We start from the raw sequence: 19,472 nt of genomic DNA on the forward strand, positions 1-19,472 counted from the left end.
AAGGGAAGGGAAGGGAAGGGAAGGGAAGGGAAGGGAAGGGAAGGGAAGGGAAGGGAAGGGAAAGAAGGAAAGAAGGAAGGAAGGAAAGATGCCTTGAGCTGAAGAGCTCAGGGACAGTGCCCAAGCCCAGAGTTCAAGCCCTATCACCGACCAAAAAAAAAAAAAAAATCACATAGTAAAAAACAGCTGCAACTTGACTAGAAATTCTATAAAAGTAAATATTTTAATGTATCTAAGAAAAGATCAAATATGATCTTAAACTAAACAAATATTTTTTGTGTGTGGAAGGAGGAGAGAAAAGGACAGAAGGTAGGGAATTGGAAAAGAGTTCAGATTTAGGGCCTTTGCTTACCAGGCAGGCACTCTATTGCTAACACATGCCATATATGGACATAGATAATTATATGCATACATTATATATAGATAGTATATAGTGAATATATAGTAGTATATATTGTATAAATTGTTTCATGTTTCTGCAATTTCTAAAAAAGAAAATAGAGATTCACTGGACCCTTAGGAAATAAGCTTTTGTGGAAGAATATATGTTTGTTTCCCTCTTTAAGAGAGACACAACCAGCCTCATTCCTGTAGTGATTCATTACTTACTAGGCCCAGATTTCATTGCTTCTATACCAAGACTATGGTGGTGAGTAGTAGTAAATATTTTAGCTCAGGAAACCTCGCAACCTATTCGGTGTCGTTGGCATCTCTAAAAGTTCATGGACTTTGCTCAGAAAAGCATACACAGTGATCCTCTTAAAGTGAGAAACATTTCATTCATTTACTCCTAGAAATTAAGCAAGTTGTATTGGCTAATTTGAGACAAGAAAAAAAAACACATAGACATCAAAGAAAAAAATGCTTTGGAACTATGAGGAAGTTTACTATATGCTGTAGATGTAATCAAACAATAGTGATTCACACAGCTGTTAACTCGGCATATTTTCTTTTATTATTTTATTTCATTTTCTTTCTTTTTTATTTTTCAATGCTGGGTTTGAACTTGAGCCCCTTGAGCCTGCTGAAGTAAATTTGCCCTGTTTGTTTCTCAGACAAGGTCTCATGGTTTTGCTTGGGCTAGTCTCTGACCAAGATCCTTTCATTTCTGCCTCCCAAGTAGCAGGCACCACCGCACCCAGCCAGATATTATCTTCTTTATGAAGTAATACAGGGACAATTGAGAACTGAAGAATTTACAGAAATCTTAGGACACCATTTCTGTAAAGTTTATTACTTTTAAAGATAAGAATAATAGTTGCATTTATTGTGTCTCACCCCCTGGGTGTTCCATATACATTAAGGACTCACAAACAAGTATGTGAGGAAGATGTTAACCATCTTTTGAAGATGAAGTAAATGCAACACAGGGAAGAAACTCTTGTCCAAATCCAAGAGATAGTTTGAAAGCACCATAACACATGCGTGATGCATGTTACACATAAGTGAAACAACTCTGTTTTGCTCCTTCAAACTGGAAAGACAAGTGACTCTTGCTGTTCATATTTTGACACTGATAAATGAATGACTGACTAGATCTCAGATCTAGGCTCAAGTCTATATGCCAGCCTCATGAGTTCTAAGATTTGTCCACAAATCTCAAATATGATACTTATTTACAGAATGAGAAGATTTTTGATCTAGAACATTTTTTAAAATTCTGAACTTTGAAATTTAATTAGCATTTTTACATTTACAAAATGAAACAAATCTTCCTGAAAGTTAAAAATAACAGAAAATAGGAAAATTAAGGAGAAATAAGTGAATGTCATCTCTGTAGAGAATATATGTAAGTATCCTTAATTTTAGGAGAAATGAGTAAATGGATTATATCATCTCTGTAGAGAATATATGTAAGCATCCTTAATTTTAGGACATGTGTTGATTTATCCATCTCTGCTCTAAAGTTATTTTGTGCTATAGTAGCTGCAAAAAGAAAATACAGGTCATAAACTGCATTATATTTTCTAATAATACACACAGTCGTGTAATATTATCTGCAAGTCTTTTCCTTTAGCTGTACTTAAGATATTTTCAAACATAAAATTACAGGTGTGGTCTTCTAAGCCAGTGGCTTTTCTTTGATTCTGAGAAAATGTGCTTTGAACTGGCTTTCTTCTGAACATTCAAACATTTCATAAGCAAGCTAAATATGTGCCGCTATGAGACAAAATCATTGCAAGTGTTTTCTAACTGCAGGGAAATGTGAGTTTGAACTTGTGTCACTTAGGAAGATAATCTTACCTGTTAAAGTTTAAAGGTTCTTCAGTTACATAATTTATTTTGCACACAAATATACCTCCTGTGTGTATGTGTGTGTGTTTACCTTGTGTGTATGTGTATGTGTGCTTACCTTCTTTGTATGTGTGTATGTTTGTGTGTGTGCTAGTATTAGACAGTGTATGTTTGTGTGTGTGCTAGTACTAGACAGTGAACACAGGACTTCATGATCTTGCCTTGCCTCTTTTGTTCAGGGCTGGGTACTGTACTACTTGAGCCACACCTTCACTAATGGCTTCTCGCTGCTATTTGGAGAGAAGAGTCTGTCAGATTTATCTGCTCAGGGTGACTTCAAACTTTGATTTTCAGATCTCCATCTCCTAAGTAGCTACAATGAAGCCACCAGTGCCTGGCTAACAAGTACACTTTTGAAAAGACACAACATAATTTTCCCTCGCAAACTAGAAATAAGCTCACCCTAGTTAGGAGCAGCCCCTTGTTTTAGACACTGGCCACAGGAGTGGCCATTGTGACTGCTAAGGACCATATGGAATTTTTCTTCTCACAAATGTCCCTCTACTCAACAAAACACCACTGCCTGGCTTCTTAGAAAATAACTAAGTATTTCTCCACAAAACATTTCCCACAGTCTCCCCTAATAATCGGTCCTTACGGAACCCACCATGAGAGGAAAACAGGGGAACCTATTTTCTTTTCTCTTAGAATAAATCAAGTTGTATTGTTATAGAATTGATAAAGAGAAAAGACTTCTCAGTGTGGCTTCCTAAGCAGGGCTTCTGCTCTTGAGAGCCATGTTTCCTTTCAGGATTCTTCACTCAGAGAAGTTGTAGCAGTGCAGACTTCCTGCATGCCAATGCTTCTCTGAGCTGACCCCATCCTGCTTATTTAAAGCAAACTTTACAAAAGACTCAGAGATACAAATGGGTGATACACAGGAAGTGACAGGTGTCTTGATTATCTACTTTAAAGAATAGAGTTTACCTGTCATAATTTTGGAAGCCCCTCTGGGGTTGGGCTGCCTGCCAAGTTCACAAGTTTATCTTCACCTGACTGAGTCTGTCTTGTTTCTCCCTTGCTTTCCAGGAGCATTTTCAGATGTGTCTGTGCTCCCAGATTTCCAAGCAGAGAAGAGGGAGGCCCAGAGAGAAACTGGTATTTCCTCTCCTTCATGCTTTGGTTTCTTCTTCTAGGTTCTGGATTATTGACAGCAGAAATATGAACACCGTCAGAGGAATACTCCTTCATCTTGTGCCTTGTTAAAGGCATTCCTAATTCTCTGAACATACTTTACAAAACTTTAGCACAGATAGGAAAGACATAAAGTATCAGGAAGACAATTTTGCTCTGTAGAACAAATGTAAACAGTGTCATTGCTTAGAAACTATTAAAGTATCGCATGACCAGTTTAACCTATATAATGAGTATTCAAATATTTGCATTATTAAAACTGGCTGTAGGAGGGGAAAAGGCTTCTGAATACTTAAAAGATTAAAATACAACTACTAGTGTAATCAATTATTTAATATATAAATAATAATAGGAAAGGAATTTTCATTCACAACTACATACCTACCACCTATACTATATTCTCAACTTACTGCTCCTAATTTGAAATCTTTGAATATAACTAGGAACAAAAATAAGCATGATATGTAACTATGGTATAGTTTCATTAGAAACCTTTAAAAAACAAACTACATATTTAATAATTTTGAATAACTGATATATTTTTAGCAAACATATTGAGATAATTTCTAAGTCATACTAGTTTCAACTTATTATTATGTATTGAAAGTTAAATTATTGATTGATTAAGCTACAAGAAAGAATATCAAACATGTAATAATGCCATTGTCCAAAACAAGGCTTTGGTAATTTATGCAAAAATCATTGTAAGATATTTTTTAGAGATGGTCCTATTGATAATTGTCAGCCCATAGACTTAATTCAGCTTTTAAGTTCAATCAATAAGTCAATACAAAAATGATTTTTAATAAATTGACATTTAGGAATTGAAAAAAAATCCTATTAAAGTCTTCATTTACATCCTTTCTGGAAAACTAGAAAATCTGGATGAATCAGACTAGCCAAATTTTGTGGGGGTTCGAACCCAGAACATAACTAGACTGCTTTCTACAGCACTTGCTGGCCATGGGAAGTCTTTGACTTTGTCCTTGGTCTAGAAGACTCTTCCTATCCTGCTGCATCTTCCAGATTTATCAGATTCAGTTGCATCAAAACAAAGATGTTTCAGACAATTGTCCCAAAATTTCTCCTGACCCTGTGACCAAGTATTCAAGGGCTGTACATTCTGGCCTTTTCCTTTCCTAATAGTCTACTACCCTTCACTGGGTACCATTGTCCTGATCAAGTGGGTCTGCTTGTTCTCACATTATAGATGGTACATTTATACTTCTCCATTTTCTGCTACTCTCTATTCTCTCTCAAATTCCTTCCATGACATTAATGCATGAATACCAAAGCACAGTTTTGGAGCCTAAGTAAAATCTGAAATCACAATTCCCTTTCCACAGAAGAGTCAAGATGGTAATTATCTTTCCCCACTATAGACTAACTTACGTTGACTTGTCTGATTTTCAAATTACCAAATATGTACTATTTTAGGTTATGATTGAGGTTTATCTTAATTAGGGTATAACTAAGTCTTGTTTGGTTGAAATATCACACTTATGTGGTACAACTTCTTAAAATGGTTATTCCAAAATGCTTTATATAACTAACATCCTCTGAGATATGGATGTTTGTATTTGTATTTGAAATTTAATTAGGTACATGACAGATATGTGTATTTAAAATATTGATTTTTTTGAGGTATGAAATTATTTGACACTCTAGAGCCTGTGTGTAATCAAATATTTGACTTTCTTGTTTAATGTATTTTCTCCATAATCATTGTGACATAGCTTGGTTTTTAATTGTTCTCACCGTTAAAAAATCCAAGAGGAGGGCTGGGAAGGTCGCTCGGTGGTAGAGCACTTACCTTGCATGCATGAGGTCCTGGGTTTGATTCCTCAGCACCACATAAGCAGAAAAAAAAAAAGCCGGAAGTGACGCTGTGGTTTAAGTGGTAGAGTACTAGACTTGAGGTGAAGAGCTGAGGGACAGCGCCCAGGCCCAGAGTTCAGGCCGGACCCCCCCCCAAAAAAAAAAATTCAAGAGGAACTATGGAGTACCAGGGTATATCTTTATTAATATTTTGCTTCATATACCAATTATAAGAAAAGCATTTTGTTGGACACAACAGCTCACACCTGTAACCCTAGCTTCTTAATTAGGCTGACATTGAAGGATCTTGATTTAAAGCCAGCCTAAGAAGGCAAATTTGAAAGAACCTTATCTCTAGTTAGCCAGCATAAACCTGAAAGTGGAGGTGTGGCTCAAGCAGTAGAGCACTAGACTTGAGTCATAGAAAAACAAGTCAATGGTTGGGAAGTTGGCTCAGTGGTAGAGTGCTTGCCTTGCATGCCTGAGGCCCTGTGTTTGATTCCTTAGTACCAAATAAGCAGAAAAAAAAAGCCGGAAGTAGTGCTGTGGCTCAAGTGGTAGGGGGCTGAAAGACAGCACCCAGGCCCAGAGTTCAGCCCCCACGACTGACAAAAAAAAAGAAAAGAAAAGAAAAGGAAAGGAAAACAAGTCAAGCCAGGAACAGGTGGCTCACACCTGTAATCCGAGCTACTCAGGAGGCTGAGATCTGAGGATCAGGGTTCAAAGCCAGCTAGGGCAGAAAAGGCTAGGGCAGAAAAGTCCCCGTGGGACTCTTACCTCCAACTAACCACTCAAAAACCAGACGTGGAGCAGTGGCTTGAAATGGTAGTTTTGAACAAAAATTGCTCAGAGACAGCAAGTGTCCAGGCTCTGAGTTCAAGCCCCATGATTGAAGTAGGGTGGAGGGAATAAAGTGCAAGGCCCTGAGTTCAAGCCCCAATAAGAACATCAAAACAAAACAAAGATTATTTCCAAAAGGTAGTATGTTGTTAAATTTTAGGTGAAAGATGACTTTCAAAATATTACAACAGAAAAAGTATATGCAGCTCATTAGGATGACAGTTGCTGAGGATTAAATTACTCAAAAAACAGGTGCTTAAATTTAGAATATGTTTCATTGAAAATATGGGTTAGCAGTCTCTTTTTTGTTCACTGATACCTGGGTTCTTTCCTCTCAAAGCTTACACCTGGATGTAGACAAAATAGGCCAGAGAGAGGCTGAGGCTGCCTTGATGTTGCAAGGCCTTCCTCTAGTTTTCTCCCATGCTTATTTCAACATCTGAGAGAACAACTACCAAACAAAAAGAACTGTGAATGTGTCAACATACACATTCCATAAGGCTCATGTCAAACTATTTTCACATTTAATAGTTTAAATGCATTGCCAGTAATTCTAGACAGGATTTACAACACAATAACATCTTCACATTGTTCCCCTGGAGGGAAATTTTAATTGTTTTAAAAGACAGAAACAATTGCAAGCTTATAAATGTATTCATTTGAATGTGTGTAAGTCTGGTTATTTAGTACAGCTATGTCAGCAAGAGCTGGAGAGATAAGTTGTGTATTGCCTTTAAGAAGAGTAGCAGGAAAACAATTTAATGTTGACACTGTAAATCTCTCAACAAAGAACTGCATTAGAGGACTACCAACAGTGGGTAGCATTTAAATTTATAGTGTCAGTCTATCAAGCATTTTAAAAATGCCTGGAAATTTTTTTACTGGACTCATATTTTTTATAATATTTCTTACTTTGTCAAAAAGAGTAGAAGGAGCTGGGTACCCGTGGCTTGTGCCCGTAACCCTAGCTACTCAGGAGACTGAGATCTGAGGATCATGGTTCAAAACCTGCCTGAGAAGAAAAGTCATGATACTCTTCTTACCCAAAACCACCAAAAAGCCAGAAGCAGACCTGTAGTTCAAGTAATAGAGTGCCAGCCTCGAGCAAAAAGTACCTAAGCCCTGAGTTCAAGACCCATTATTGGTGTGTACATGAGTGCGCGCGTGTGCACACAATCACACACACACACACACAACAGAAAGAGAAATGAGACAGTTCTATCCTTGTAACATAAACTTATGTGCTTTCCCTACATATTAGCCTCACTTGTTTGGGCTAGGTTAGCTGTTCATTTATCCATATTTATATGCAACAAACCACTTGGAGCCTGTCTTTTTATTTTTTGTGAAAATACTGTACAGAGGGGTTACAATTACATGGGCAAGATAATAAGTACTTTTCTTATCAAGCATTGTAGCCTCCTCCTTTGTTTCCCCTTCCCATCCCTTCCTATCTTCCCCCCACTGTCCCCCAACCAATCCTCCTCCCCACCCACAAAGTTGTAAAGTTCGTTTTGAACATAACGACTTGTACATCTCATTGTTGCAATAGGTCCACCTGTATCCCTATTTAAACGATTTGTTTTTTCTCTTCCCCTCCACAAATTATACCACATGAAATACAGTGAAAGCAGAGGTGGAGGGACATACAAAGCAACAAAGAAATAATCTTATAAACGTGTTAGAAACAATCACATGTTAGAAACAATCACATGAAAGAAAAAAACATTTGAATACATATCTTAGGGTTCATTTCCCTAACATCAACTTGGAACCTGTCTTTTTAGACTTCTTTCCTTGCTCTCTCCTTTTTTTTCCTTTCCCTGCATTTTTTCCTTTCTAGACAGTTTTGCTATCAGAAGGATTCAAAAGAGAAGAAAGTTCATTATTTTTAAAAGGATCTCACCATCTAATTAGAAACGCACTTTTTAATCAAGCAGACTCTGGGATGAAAGTTCAAGTACATATAATCTGTTGAGGGGTGGTGTCAGGGGAAGCAGGACCCATCAGTGAGAGAATAAATGGGTAGCTGGGTTTCCCAGGATTTCCTGCAAGAGTGGCAACATTGAGTGACTTTAAGCAACAGAAGTTCTTGTTTCACAGAGTGGATACTAGAATTCAGAAATGAAGGTGTGGGGACCATGCTGTCTTTGAGAAGCTGGCAAGAGAACAGCTCTACCCACTTCCCTAGCTTCTGTGGCCTTTGAAATTCCTTGGCTTGTGGACACATCACTCCAGCCTTTTGCCTCTCTTCCCCTTTTAAAGCCTGGCAGCTTTGCTCCATTTGTGTTTCCCTCCATGGCTACATTTCTCCTTAGTATATGTTGTAGTGGATTAGGGCTGGCTTCAGGGATCTCATTTTGATTTGATTTCTCTATAAAGACTGCATCCAATGAAGATGGCATTTTTGAACTAGTTGGGGGTTAGAATGCCAGCACATCTTCTTTGGGGAAAACAAGTGAACCCATAACAACAGGTACAAGAAAATAATAGCATATGTACAAGTTAATTCCAGTGAAAGTAAAACCCCCTGAGGTAAGTGTGAGAATATCCCACTAAAGGTGGAGGTCCATACATATATTTATACAGCCTCCTGTCAGTCATGGAGGAAAAAATATGAATTTCCTGACTTCATATTATATACTTTAGGCAAAATAGGCTTCACTGGTTAGAGAAAGCTGTCAGGCAATGAAATACAAGTAGTGGGAGTTGGACATTGTGGCCTGCGCTGAATTTAGAGGCAGGAAGTAGGGAGGGACGCCAACAAGCAGCATCTGTGCAACACTGGCAACAACAAGTGATAAACCAAGTCACCCAACTCCATGGAGGCAACACAAAGTGAGTTAAACACGGAAAGAACAGATAGGAACCAGATCAGAACTCCGGGAACATTTGAAGGAGCTGAAAAATGTTGGCAAGCCGTATCAAGCTAACCAAAGAAGCAACAGGGCCCAAGGGCTGACAAAACAGGAACTAGTACCCACGTGATTGGACAGAGAAGGAACTTGCATCTACCACAGTGATGTCTTCCTGCCGCAGGAAGGGGAGTTTCATGTAGCTGTGTCTTTGCTCTAGGTGGAAGTTCACATTTTTAGTGCAGGTTTTAATGACTTGGCCACTGCTTATTTCTCAAAACACATCCTCATATTTGTACTGATTTTATGTGTAACATCTCATGTCGGGAACATTTTTGTAGGATTGCATCATAAAGTCTTACACTCCAAATAGATTTAACACAAGAACTTAATTTTCTTAGTGTTCTTCAAGGTAAACATGCAAGATGAATGTATACCAGAGCGGGTCCCTTTGCCTTGTCAACCCCTGTCTTCCCCTTTATCTCTCTCTCTATTGTCCATGTCCAAGTCTTCTTTTCTTACGTGACTTTAGTCATATTGGATTAAGGCCTAGCATACTGATCTGCTTTTAACTAGATTGCTTCTGAAAAGATCCTAGCTCCAAAGATGGTTGTACACTAAGGCATGTGGGAGTTTCCAACATATGAAATTTTGTGGGAACATGAGACTCTGAGCTCCAATGTCAAGCTCAAATTCTCAACCAATAGCCTCTCAAACATCTATCCCCATTCACAGCTTTTCTGGCTTCTCAGGACAGTGTTTATTACCTTCTCTGTTTCTCCATCAAGCAGATGTCTACCTGGCATATTCCTCCAGTGTGACTTCTTCATGCTTCCTCTACCTTGCACAAACCACACCTGTTTCGTGTAACTTGTTAAATATGTTTGCAAGTCTCTAAATGAGAAAGTAAGAGAGCAGGGTTTCCAGGAGTCACCTGCAATAACTGTCACCTCCAAATGGCCCTGGACACATAGGAAGCTTGTCAAGTAACTGAAAGAAAGGGGAGGCTGAGGGAGAAATGAAACATGGAGGTAGAGGAAGAGGAAGAAAATAATGGGAAAGAATGTAAAGAGAAGGATGGGGAAAGAGGAGGGAAAGGAAAGAGGGAAAGGGGAAAAGGAAAGAAGGAAGGAAGGAAGAGAGGGAGGAAGGGAGGGAGGGAGAGAGAAAGGGAAGGAGGGATGAGAGAGAGAGGGAGGGAGAGAAGAAGAGAGGGAGGGAGGAATGAAGTGGGATGGGAAAGGAATGGGAGGTGGGAGGGAGTAAGGGAAGGAGAGAAAGCAAGAAAGGAAGGTAAGGATGGTTTAAATGAAGGGGAGTAGGTGTGCTTATTTTCTAGGAAGCTGGGAATGCAAGGTTATGATACAGTTCCCATCTCAGCTGCATCCATTACCTTGACCAAGTGATTTAGTCTCATTAAACTTCATTTGGCAAATGAAAGAACTGACCTTTTTCATTTCTATGATGACAAAAGTTTAATGATGAAGTTGTGAAAACTTTTGTTTGCTTCCAGCATCCAAAAATGATTTTAAGATTTGGTTTGGACAGGTTTGGGTTCTGAAGGTTCTCCTAGAAGTTTCTTGTACAAATCCAGGTATGAGGTTCTGTTTGAAAGGAAGTGAGGTGATGAATTTAATTTGGGTTCTGGTTTGGATATTTCATGTCTGGGTTATATTGCTGCTTTCACAAGCTAAATGCTTTTGGCAGACACGTATTTGCTGAAACATAACCATTGTGTACATTATCTAATACTACAATCACCTTTTACAAAAGTAGCATTATGCCAGGTGCCGGTGGCTCGTGCCTTTAATCCTAGCTACTCAGGAGGCTGAGATCTGAGGATTGTGGTTCAAAGCCAGCCTGGGCAGGAAAGTCCATGAGACTCTTCTGTCCAATTATCCACCAGAAAACTGGAAGTGGCACTGTAGCTCAAGCAGAAGAGCACTAACCTTGAGCTGAAGAGCACAGGGACAGTGCACAAGTCCAGAGTTCAAGCCCCACAACTGACCAATATATATATAGATATAGATAGATAGATAGATAGCATTAATTTTAGTGTTTTGAAGAAAGCAGTAGTATGCAAACATTTATTCTGAAATATCTGCTTAGAGAAGCTACAATTTGATGGAGGTCATACGATGACAGGACACACAACTTCTGGAGGAAATGAGAGCAAGGATCGTTCTGAAGGAAACATAGCTTGACATTTGAAGAACGATTAATGGAAGATCAATACTGGAAAATCTGGGTCCAGATTAGGTGATGCTAGCACATTGTGGTGGAGAGAGGAGCAGGTAAGGGAGAGAGAAAGAGTAGGAAGAAAAGAGATAAAGGAGGAAGATGATGGGGAAGAAGTTAATTTGGTAGTGAAGGAAGGACATTTTGATTGAACAAACACTATGGGAACCCCAAAAGGGAAGGTTTCTGGAGAACATTTGTAAAAGCAGAGTGGTTCAAAGGAGGGAGCCTTTGTAGGTCCAGTAAATGAGAGAGCATGGTTTTGAACTTTAGGCTACTAATGACTCCCCTAACTAGCCCTTCTTTTCTGAAACATTCTTCTACTTGCAGCTGGGCTCTGAACTTGTTCATAGTCCCTGCTCTTGCTGTCTCTGGCTCTGTCATCTTGTACCCTTCCAAAGCAACAGTATTTCCTCAACAGATAGCATTAGCCCTGCATTCTTTCAGCAAAACCCTCAACATTCTTGTCATTTGTCATCTTTGTGAAATTGGTGCTTCTAAAAGTTGTTTTCTGGGAAAATGGAGGTGGAGACAGTAACTCAAATGACAGAATGGAATCTGCAAAATCAAAGTAGAACTACACTGTACATGAACAGAAAAAAATCTGCTTGCATCGTTGGTTTCACTGATAGTGTTATGGTTAGTTATTAATCATCTATGATTAGAAAACAGCCCCTGGTGACAAAGATCCCTAGAAGTCATTAATGGTAATGGCAGTGGAAGAGTCATTAGATCTGAATTGGTCATTCACCTAACCCTAGCGTGAGAATTATTTTACTGTATCTCAATAACTACCAAACTCTTACCAAAAGGCATCTTTTTGCACACCCAATATTGCCAGTCAATTGGTAGAAGAAGGAAATATGTTATGAAATATTGAGTGATCATGTCCTATTAAAATTTACTAAAATCTAATGTGAAAATAGGATTGAGCCAGGCATTTGTGGTTTATGACTGTAATTCTGTTTCTTTAGGAGGCAGAAATCTGAAGATTGCAGTTTGAAACCAGCTCAGTTAGAAAAGTCTGTGAAATTCTTGTCGACAATTAAGCAGCAAAAAACTGAAAAGGGAAGCATGGCTCAAATGGTAGAGTCCAGCCTTGAGTGAAAAAAGCCCAGCAAGAGCCCGAGGTTCTGAGCTTATACTGAAACAAAAAGAAAAAGGGGAAAAATAAAGGAAAAGCAGAGAGAGAGAGAGAGAGAGAATTGGCACTATCTGATTTTACTAATAAAATTTCCAGAGTTCCTTCAACTTTAACATTTCAATAGTAAAAATCTTAGTTTTTAAAAAATGTTTAATCTTTTCATTATCTTTATTGTTTCTTCATCTTTTATAGAAAAAGAAACAAGGTATTCTTTTTTTCAGGTAAAAAGTATAGTTTTTTTTATTATTTATTTATCTATTTATTTTCAGTCGGTCGTGGGGCTTGAACTCTGTGCCTGGGCTCTGTCCCTCAGCTCTTCATCTCAAGGCGAGTGCTCTACCACTTGAGCAACAGCGCCACTTCCGGTTTTCTGGTGGTTTATTTTTTTTTAATTTTAATTTTTATTTTTTATGAACATACTGTACATAGGGGTTACAATTACATGGGCAAGATAATGAGTACATTTCTTATCAAGCATTGCAGCCTCCTCCTTTGTTTACCCTTCACATCCCTTCCCAGCCTCTCTCCCCCCGTCCCCCCATCCAGTCCTCCCCACACACACCAAAGTTGTCAAGTTCGTTTTCGACATGACAACTTGTACTTCTCATTGTTGCACAGGTCCACCTGTATCCTTAAATGACTTGTTTTTCCCCATCTCCTCCACAAATTATACCGACATCAAATAGAGTGAAAGCAGGGGTTATACTGTGGGGGTGGGACATACAAAGCAACAAAGAAATAATCTTATAAATGCATTAGAAACAAATGCATGAAAAAAACATTAAAATACATATCTAAGGGTTCATTTTCCTAACATCACATTATCTGACCTTTTCTGCTTGCCTCATACATATACTAGATATTGCAAATAAGGGAACCCATGGGAGAAACAAGGTATTCTAAATACCTGAAAAATGTTAGCAATAATCCTCATAACAATAATAACAACTTTTATTAATCTGTTTCCTTATTGCAGATAGTTTATCAGGAATTTTATCTGTCTTATTTCAATTAAGGCTCATAGTAACCACATGAGAAAGACTTGATTATCTCCACTTTTCATCCAACACTTTCTTTACATAAGGCACACAGAAATCTTTGGCAGTTTTTTTTTTAATAAAGAAGCAACTTTATTGAGAAGGTTCCTACACTGACTGGCCATGGCCGCAGCACAGGCTCGGGAGCTGATACTGCGACCCTGAGCAGCCCACGTACTAAGGTTTTTAAAGGCAAAATTCACAAGGTGAAGCCTGGTCACGCAGGTGACCAATGAGATTGTCACACACCCAAAAGATTGCGCAGTCATACCTGACCACATGCAGGTGGCCCTTTGGCTGTTTTTCACAAAAGGGTTGGAGCCAAAACTCAAAGTTCAAGCTTTGGCACCAGGTAAGATATTTATTTACAGTAGTTAGAAAATAAGCATTTGATATATTGGAATCACAAATGATGTTAAGAAAGAAATAACAGACTAAGAAGCAGAGGAAAGAAAATACTAGGTGCTGGGCTGGGAATATGGCTTAGTTGGTAGAGTGCTTGCCTTGCATGCATGAAGCCCTGGATTCCATTCCTCAGTACCACATAAACAGAAAAAGCCAGAAGTGGTGCTAGCCTTGAGAAAAGAGAGAGAGAGAGAGAGAGAGAAAAGAAAAAAGAAGCTCAGGGACAGTGCCCAGGCCCCGAGTTCAAACCCCCCGACTAGCAAAAATAAAAGAAAGAAAGAGAAGCTGATGATCCAATTGAATTTGTATTGTGTTGGGAATGCGCCATGATTATATAATGTACAAGCAATAGTTTCATTTCATTCAATGCATTCTCTAAAGTGGTTTTACATAGACAGGTGAAAGACATTCAGAAACTCAGATTTAGCCAGTTCTTTTTCTTGAAACACTTAAATATGGCCACGAGACATAGGCGTGTGCTAATTGACTCATTATTATTGCCACCTTGCATATTTATAGCTTTCAATATTCTCTTTAAACCTGTAGCTAGCCAAGAATTATATATATATATACATAAATCTGCTTCAATTCCCTCCCTGCCCTCCAGGGCTATCCAGGGCAAACACACGCAAATAGACTGACACTGGATAAAACGTGATGAAACATTTTACTGAATGGAAAACAAGGCAAAACCAGGCAAAACCATTCAAGACCATAAATAATGATAAGCAAGAGTCTCAAGCAATAACAAACAATAACCAAAAATCAGGAAACATCAGAAATTTTTGGATGTTTTGACTTCACTTAAAATTATCCCCTCAGCCAATTTAGATGTGAGTCCAGCTATTTATAAAGAAACTATTTAGCTTCTTTTTCTCCTTTGTTTTTATTGTAATCTTCTCTTGTGCTTAGAAGCAAATCATTTAGTTTCTCCAAGCCTGTTTTCTCTCTTGTAAATAGAGATAATAATAGTTCTTACATCTTAGAACAATATGAACATCAGACAGGCTTTTCGTGTATATCTATCTTTAACTACTTTCTTGATGTTCCAATAATTACAAATAACAGCTTATTTAACATCTGCATAAAGATACCCCAGGGGCATTGCAAACCTAACAGGTCCTAAGCTCTACTCTTGCATTCTCTTCTGCAAATAAATCCCTCCCTTGGCTTTTTAGTATCTGTAACTTTACCCAAATGTTGGAGTCAAGTATGCATATGTGAAATACCCTGATGAAACCCTCTAATGCAGTGTATGTTCCACACCCAGATTTTTGCTGGAGATAAGATTTTCCTGCCCCAGCTAACTTCTAACTTGGATCCTCAGCTCTTAGCATCCTGAGTAACTAGGATTATAGGCATGAGCTACTGGTGCACGGCTAAAAAGACCAACAGGTAGTTCGGTTGATCTCACTGACAGGCAAGTAACCTTTTCTCTTACTACATAAGAGTCATGCCTAGAAGAAGACAGAAAATCTCAGAGGGCATAGAATCATTTTTTTGATCTCTCGTGTCTAGCATTCTAGAACCAAACTGAATGTTCTAATATCTACTGTTATTCTACTATGTGCCATCTGCCTCCCTAATCACTGCCAAGATACCCGCCCTCAATTCTTTCTTCTTTTTAGTTTGTAGCTTTTTTATTAACTTTTCATTTACAGGATATCGGTGGTTGTTATACAAACCAAGTTGAAATCATTTTGCTCATAGAAATTCACCATGCTTAACCACTGATACATAAAACCCTCCTTTTCTTCTAAGTCACTAATTGTTGGTGTGCTTAGCTGTCTTCTGAAGCAGAAAACTGTTGTGTGAGATAGCAATAAAGCGGGGCAAAGTGGAAGAGTGGGGAAAGCAAATGAGAGAGAGATCATTCAATGCAATGAGAAGACTGAAGGGAGAAGGCCAGACTTGCAACAGTCTTGTCAGAGGTGGACAAGAAAATACAGTGTCTTGAGATCAATTGATGAGGTGCCAGGAACTAGTGGAATGGCTGAAAGAGATTGCAGTGAAGCAAGCAGAGGAAGAGTAGTTGGGGCTGCAGCAAAAGGTGAGATGTTTGGAATAATGCAATTAGTACCAGACATCGGAAGCTAACAATGGTTGTCATAGCTAAAGACATGAATGCAGTATTGGCTTGCTATATGGAAGCATGAATTTAATGCTGTATCAAATTGGGCAGAGGGGAAGAATGAGGAGCTGGACCTAATTTTCCTGCTGCTGATTTTTTTTTTTACTGCTCTAAGAGATTCCAGAGACACCTAGGTGCTTTGTGCTGTTAATGCTGAGTGGAAGAGGAATCTAAAATAGCCACAGCTTCTGTCATAGCATTGCAAAAGGAAAAAGCAGCTCAAGGCCTAAACAATCAGAGAATTTGAAGACCATAAATTACATGGCCAGTTTCTCTAATAGAGGTTTGGCTGGTGTGTGGAGCCTGTAAGGACAGACTAAAGTGCTGTGATAAAGATCATAATCAAATTCCTTGAGAAGTTTTCACTCTGCAGATTTAAGGCTGCAGAAATGAATACACACACACACACACACACACACACACACACACACACACACACACACACACACATCTTAGGCTTTGTCAGAATGATGCAATGGTTTTTATTTCTTTTCCCATTTGCAACTAGTGCTTTGTATTCCGAGCATGAGCATTAATATAGCCCACTCTGCAATCTGTGTCTAACTCTCAAAACCTTTTTCCCTGATGCTCTTAAAAGATGCTCTCCCTTTTTTTCTCCCAGTATCTTTGAGCATGGGTATAATCACATGATTTTCATTTTTACCAGTAAGCTGAAGCATAGGGTTGACATTTTTAGATTAGATCAAGAGAGCAGTCCAAACCCATCTGATCCACCCAAGCTTTCTTGGCTTTGATTTTCATCCATGTTTGATTTAAATTTGGCTTCAGTTGTATGATGGGGTGAGGTGGGAGTGGAGATTGCTCAAAATAGCAATATGAATTAATGTGCCCTGGAAAATATGTACTGCTATCATGTCAGAAATTACTGTATATGTTTGTTGTTTGCTTATTTGCTGTTTGCTTGGTTTTGTGTTTGTACTAGGATTGAACTCAGAGCCTCAAGCTCTCTCCCATGGCTTTTTCACTCAAGCTGGTATTCTACCACTTGAGCCACACCTCTACCTCTGTTTTTTTTTCTGGTTAAATGGAGACAAGATTCTCAGACTTTCCTGGTTGGGCTGGCTTCAAACTGTTATCTTCCTATCTCAGCCATCTCAGCCTCTGGAGTAGCTAGGACTACAGGTATGAGCCACCAGCACCCAGCTTCTGTATATATTTTAATTAGACAAATCATTTTTATTTATCAAAATGCCCATCTTCTCCTTTATCACCATATATGTAATTTTTATTTTATTTTAATTATTTTATATTAATTTATTTAATGAATATAGTTGAATAACTAGTACATGCAAGACAAGATTTTGAGTCCTGAGAAATACCATGTAAAACTTCATATACCAAGAAAATTCTTGGATCATTTTATAAAATAGGTAAATCAAAAGTATACAAAGTGGAAAATAGGTTTTTTATGTCATATATTAATTAACATTTACTGATCTTAATAACAGTATTATTCCTAAGGAATTTATGGGTGAGTGGAGGAAGTTCACTTGTAATAAGTACAAATGAATTTAAACCAAATAGAACTCTATAATGAAGTATAAGAATACATATATAAAAGTACATTCTTGTTCAACATTATATTTCTAGTACTCAGTCATGAAAAACAATATAGATGTTCTTCCAAGGAAATTTAGACAATTCTTTTTTTTTTTTTTAAACCAGGGCTGAGAACCGAACCCACGGCCTTGCGCGCGCCAGGCGGGTGCGCTTCCGCTGGGCTAAACCCCCAGCCCCTAGACAATTCTTGTTAACACAAAATCCATCTTAAAACTTATGGATAGGAGGCATCAAAGGCAGTCATTTTGTGATACACATTCCCAAGAGTCTCCCTAACCGCTGAACCACTGAATTTTTTGAAGGCTGGTCCCCACTATTTATATTTGTAATGCTTCTCAGTCCATTTTATTGATCATCCCTTATTCTGAAGGACGCATGCATGCTGAGGAGTTGTGACAAAGGTTTTGGCATACACATTGCTTTGGATAATGATTTATATTTGAGTCACCAAACTGTGGCTTAAGGGCCATATCCAACCCACTACCTGTTTTTGGACAGCTTGTAAATGGTCAAAGAAAATCAAAAGAAGTATAACACGTTGTAATAGGAAAACTACATTAAATTTAACTGTCAGTGTGTACAAGTATGTATATATTTTCAGAACACAGCTGTCGTCATTTATTTCAGATGGACAGTACAATGGCAGGTTGAATAGTCAGATCAGAAACTGTATAGAATGCACAGCCTAAAATATGCTGGCTTTAACAGAAAATGATCACTGGTGGCTCATGCCTATAATCCTAACTACTCAGGAGGCTGAAATCTGAGGATAGAGGTTCAAAGCCAGCCTTGAGTAGGAAAGTCTGTGAGATTCTTATCTCTCCAATTAACCACCCAAAAATGCCAGAAATGGAATTGTTGCTCAAATGGTAGAGTACCAGCCTTGAGCAAAAAAACTAAGGGACAACATCCAGGTTCTAGCACAATAAACAGACACAAACAAAGAAACAAAAAACAAACAAAAAAGTTTGCATATCTCTGAAATGAGGAGAGAATATTCTTTATTTACACAAGATAGGAATCTGAGTAATAAGTTAAACAAATTCATCACATTCCAAGGTTCTGGTCAGATTGAAGGAACAGACCTGTAGAAGAAGATCATTTGTAACAGGTAAGAGAGAAAAAGCTACCTGATAATCTAAATAATACAGGAACCCAATTATGAGTAATTTAGCTCCTGAAAATGTAGAGGTTTTTAGTGGACAGTAAATTCAAATAGGTGTCAATGATGTGATTATGACTAACAGCAACAACAAAAACCTAAGGTGATAGGGACCTATAAATAAGAATGTAGTATATAAAAAGGAAGGATACGAATACACCTAAATAATTGATTCAGATTTAAACTGTCCTACTTTCATAGTAGAATAGATATCTGAAGTCATTTCAGGGAGAGCTATTAGGGTGGCGAAGGCATATAAAATCATGCCAAATGATAAATGACTTCGCCTGGGGAAAAGGAGACTTGGAGGGGACACAGCAGAGAGCAGATTGCAAGTCTTTACATGAATTTCCTATGAAAAAAGGATTCCGTTTATTCTGGACAAGCCAAAAGGTAAAGTCTATGATGAAGATGGACAGCGTCCACATAACAGGTTCAACATAAAAGAATGCCCACGCTAAATCTGGTAAATATGGAATTTTAAGCCTCACCAAGGCATCCTTTATCTCCCTGGGAGATAAAGTCTGGAACAACGCTGGTCAGAATGTTGCTGAAAGGACTGAGTATTTGTTAGGATACATTTCATCCATTATTCATTCAACAAGAAAGGAACACCTACTATGGGAAGCCACTGTGCAAAGCAAGACAGAAAGAAGCTCACAACGTTGAATGTAAATATGATACTTGTCCTTAAGGAGCTGCTAGGTCTGTAACACAAAAGTTAATGTCAGCTTTTGTCTCTAATAACTTTATCTCTGGATGACTAAGCCGTTAAGATATTACTGAAAATTTCTTGGGCTTTCTCCAAACTTAAAAGGCTCCCGAACATTCA

At 38.2% G+C, this 19,472-nt stretch overlaps 1 protein-coding gene across 1 annotated transcript in view; it reads left to right on the plus strand.

Annotated features, from left to right (window-relative positions):
• LOC105998800 (regulating synaptic membrane exocytosis protein 1-like) overlaps positions 1-19,472 on the plus strand; it is a 293,495-nt gene that overhangs the window by 167,860 nt on the left and 106,163 nt on the right. Inside the window, exon 3 of the mRNA XM_013033609.1 lies at positions 3,325-3,393. Within this exon, the coding sequence (XP_012889063.1) occupies positions 3,325-3,393 (69 nt within the window). The remainder of the gene's footprint in view (positions 1-3,324; positions 3,394-19,472) is intronic.

Source organism: Dipodomys ordii, unplaced genomic scaffold (genome assembly GCF_000151885.1).
Source record: "Dipodomys ordii isolate 6190 unplaced genomic scaffold, Dord_2.0 Scaffold172, whole genome shotgun sequence".
Taxonomy (NCBI): domain Eukaryota; kingdom Metazoa; phylum Chordata; class Mammalia; order Rodentia; family Heteromyidae; genus Dipodomys; species Dipodomys ordii.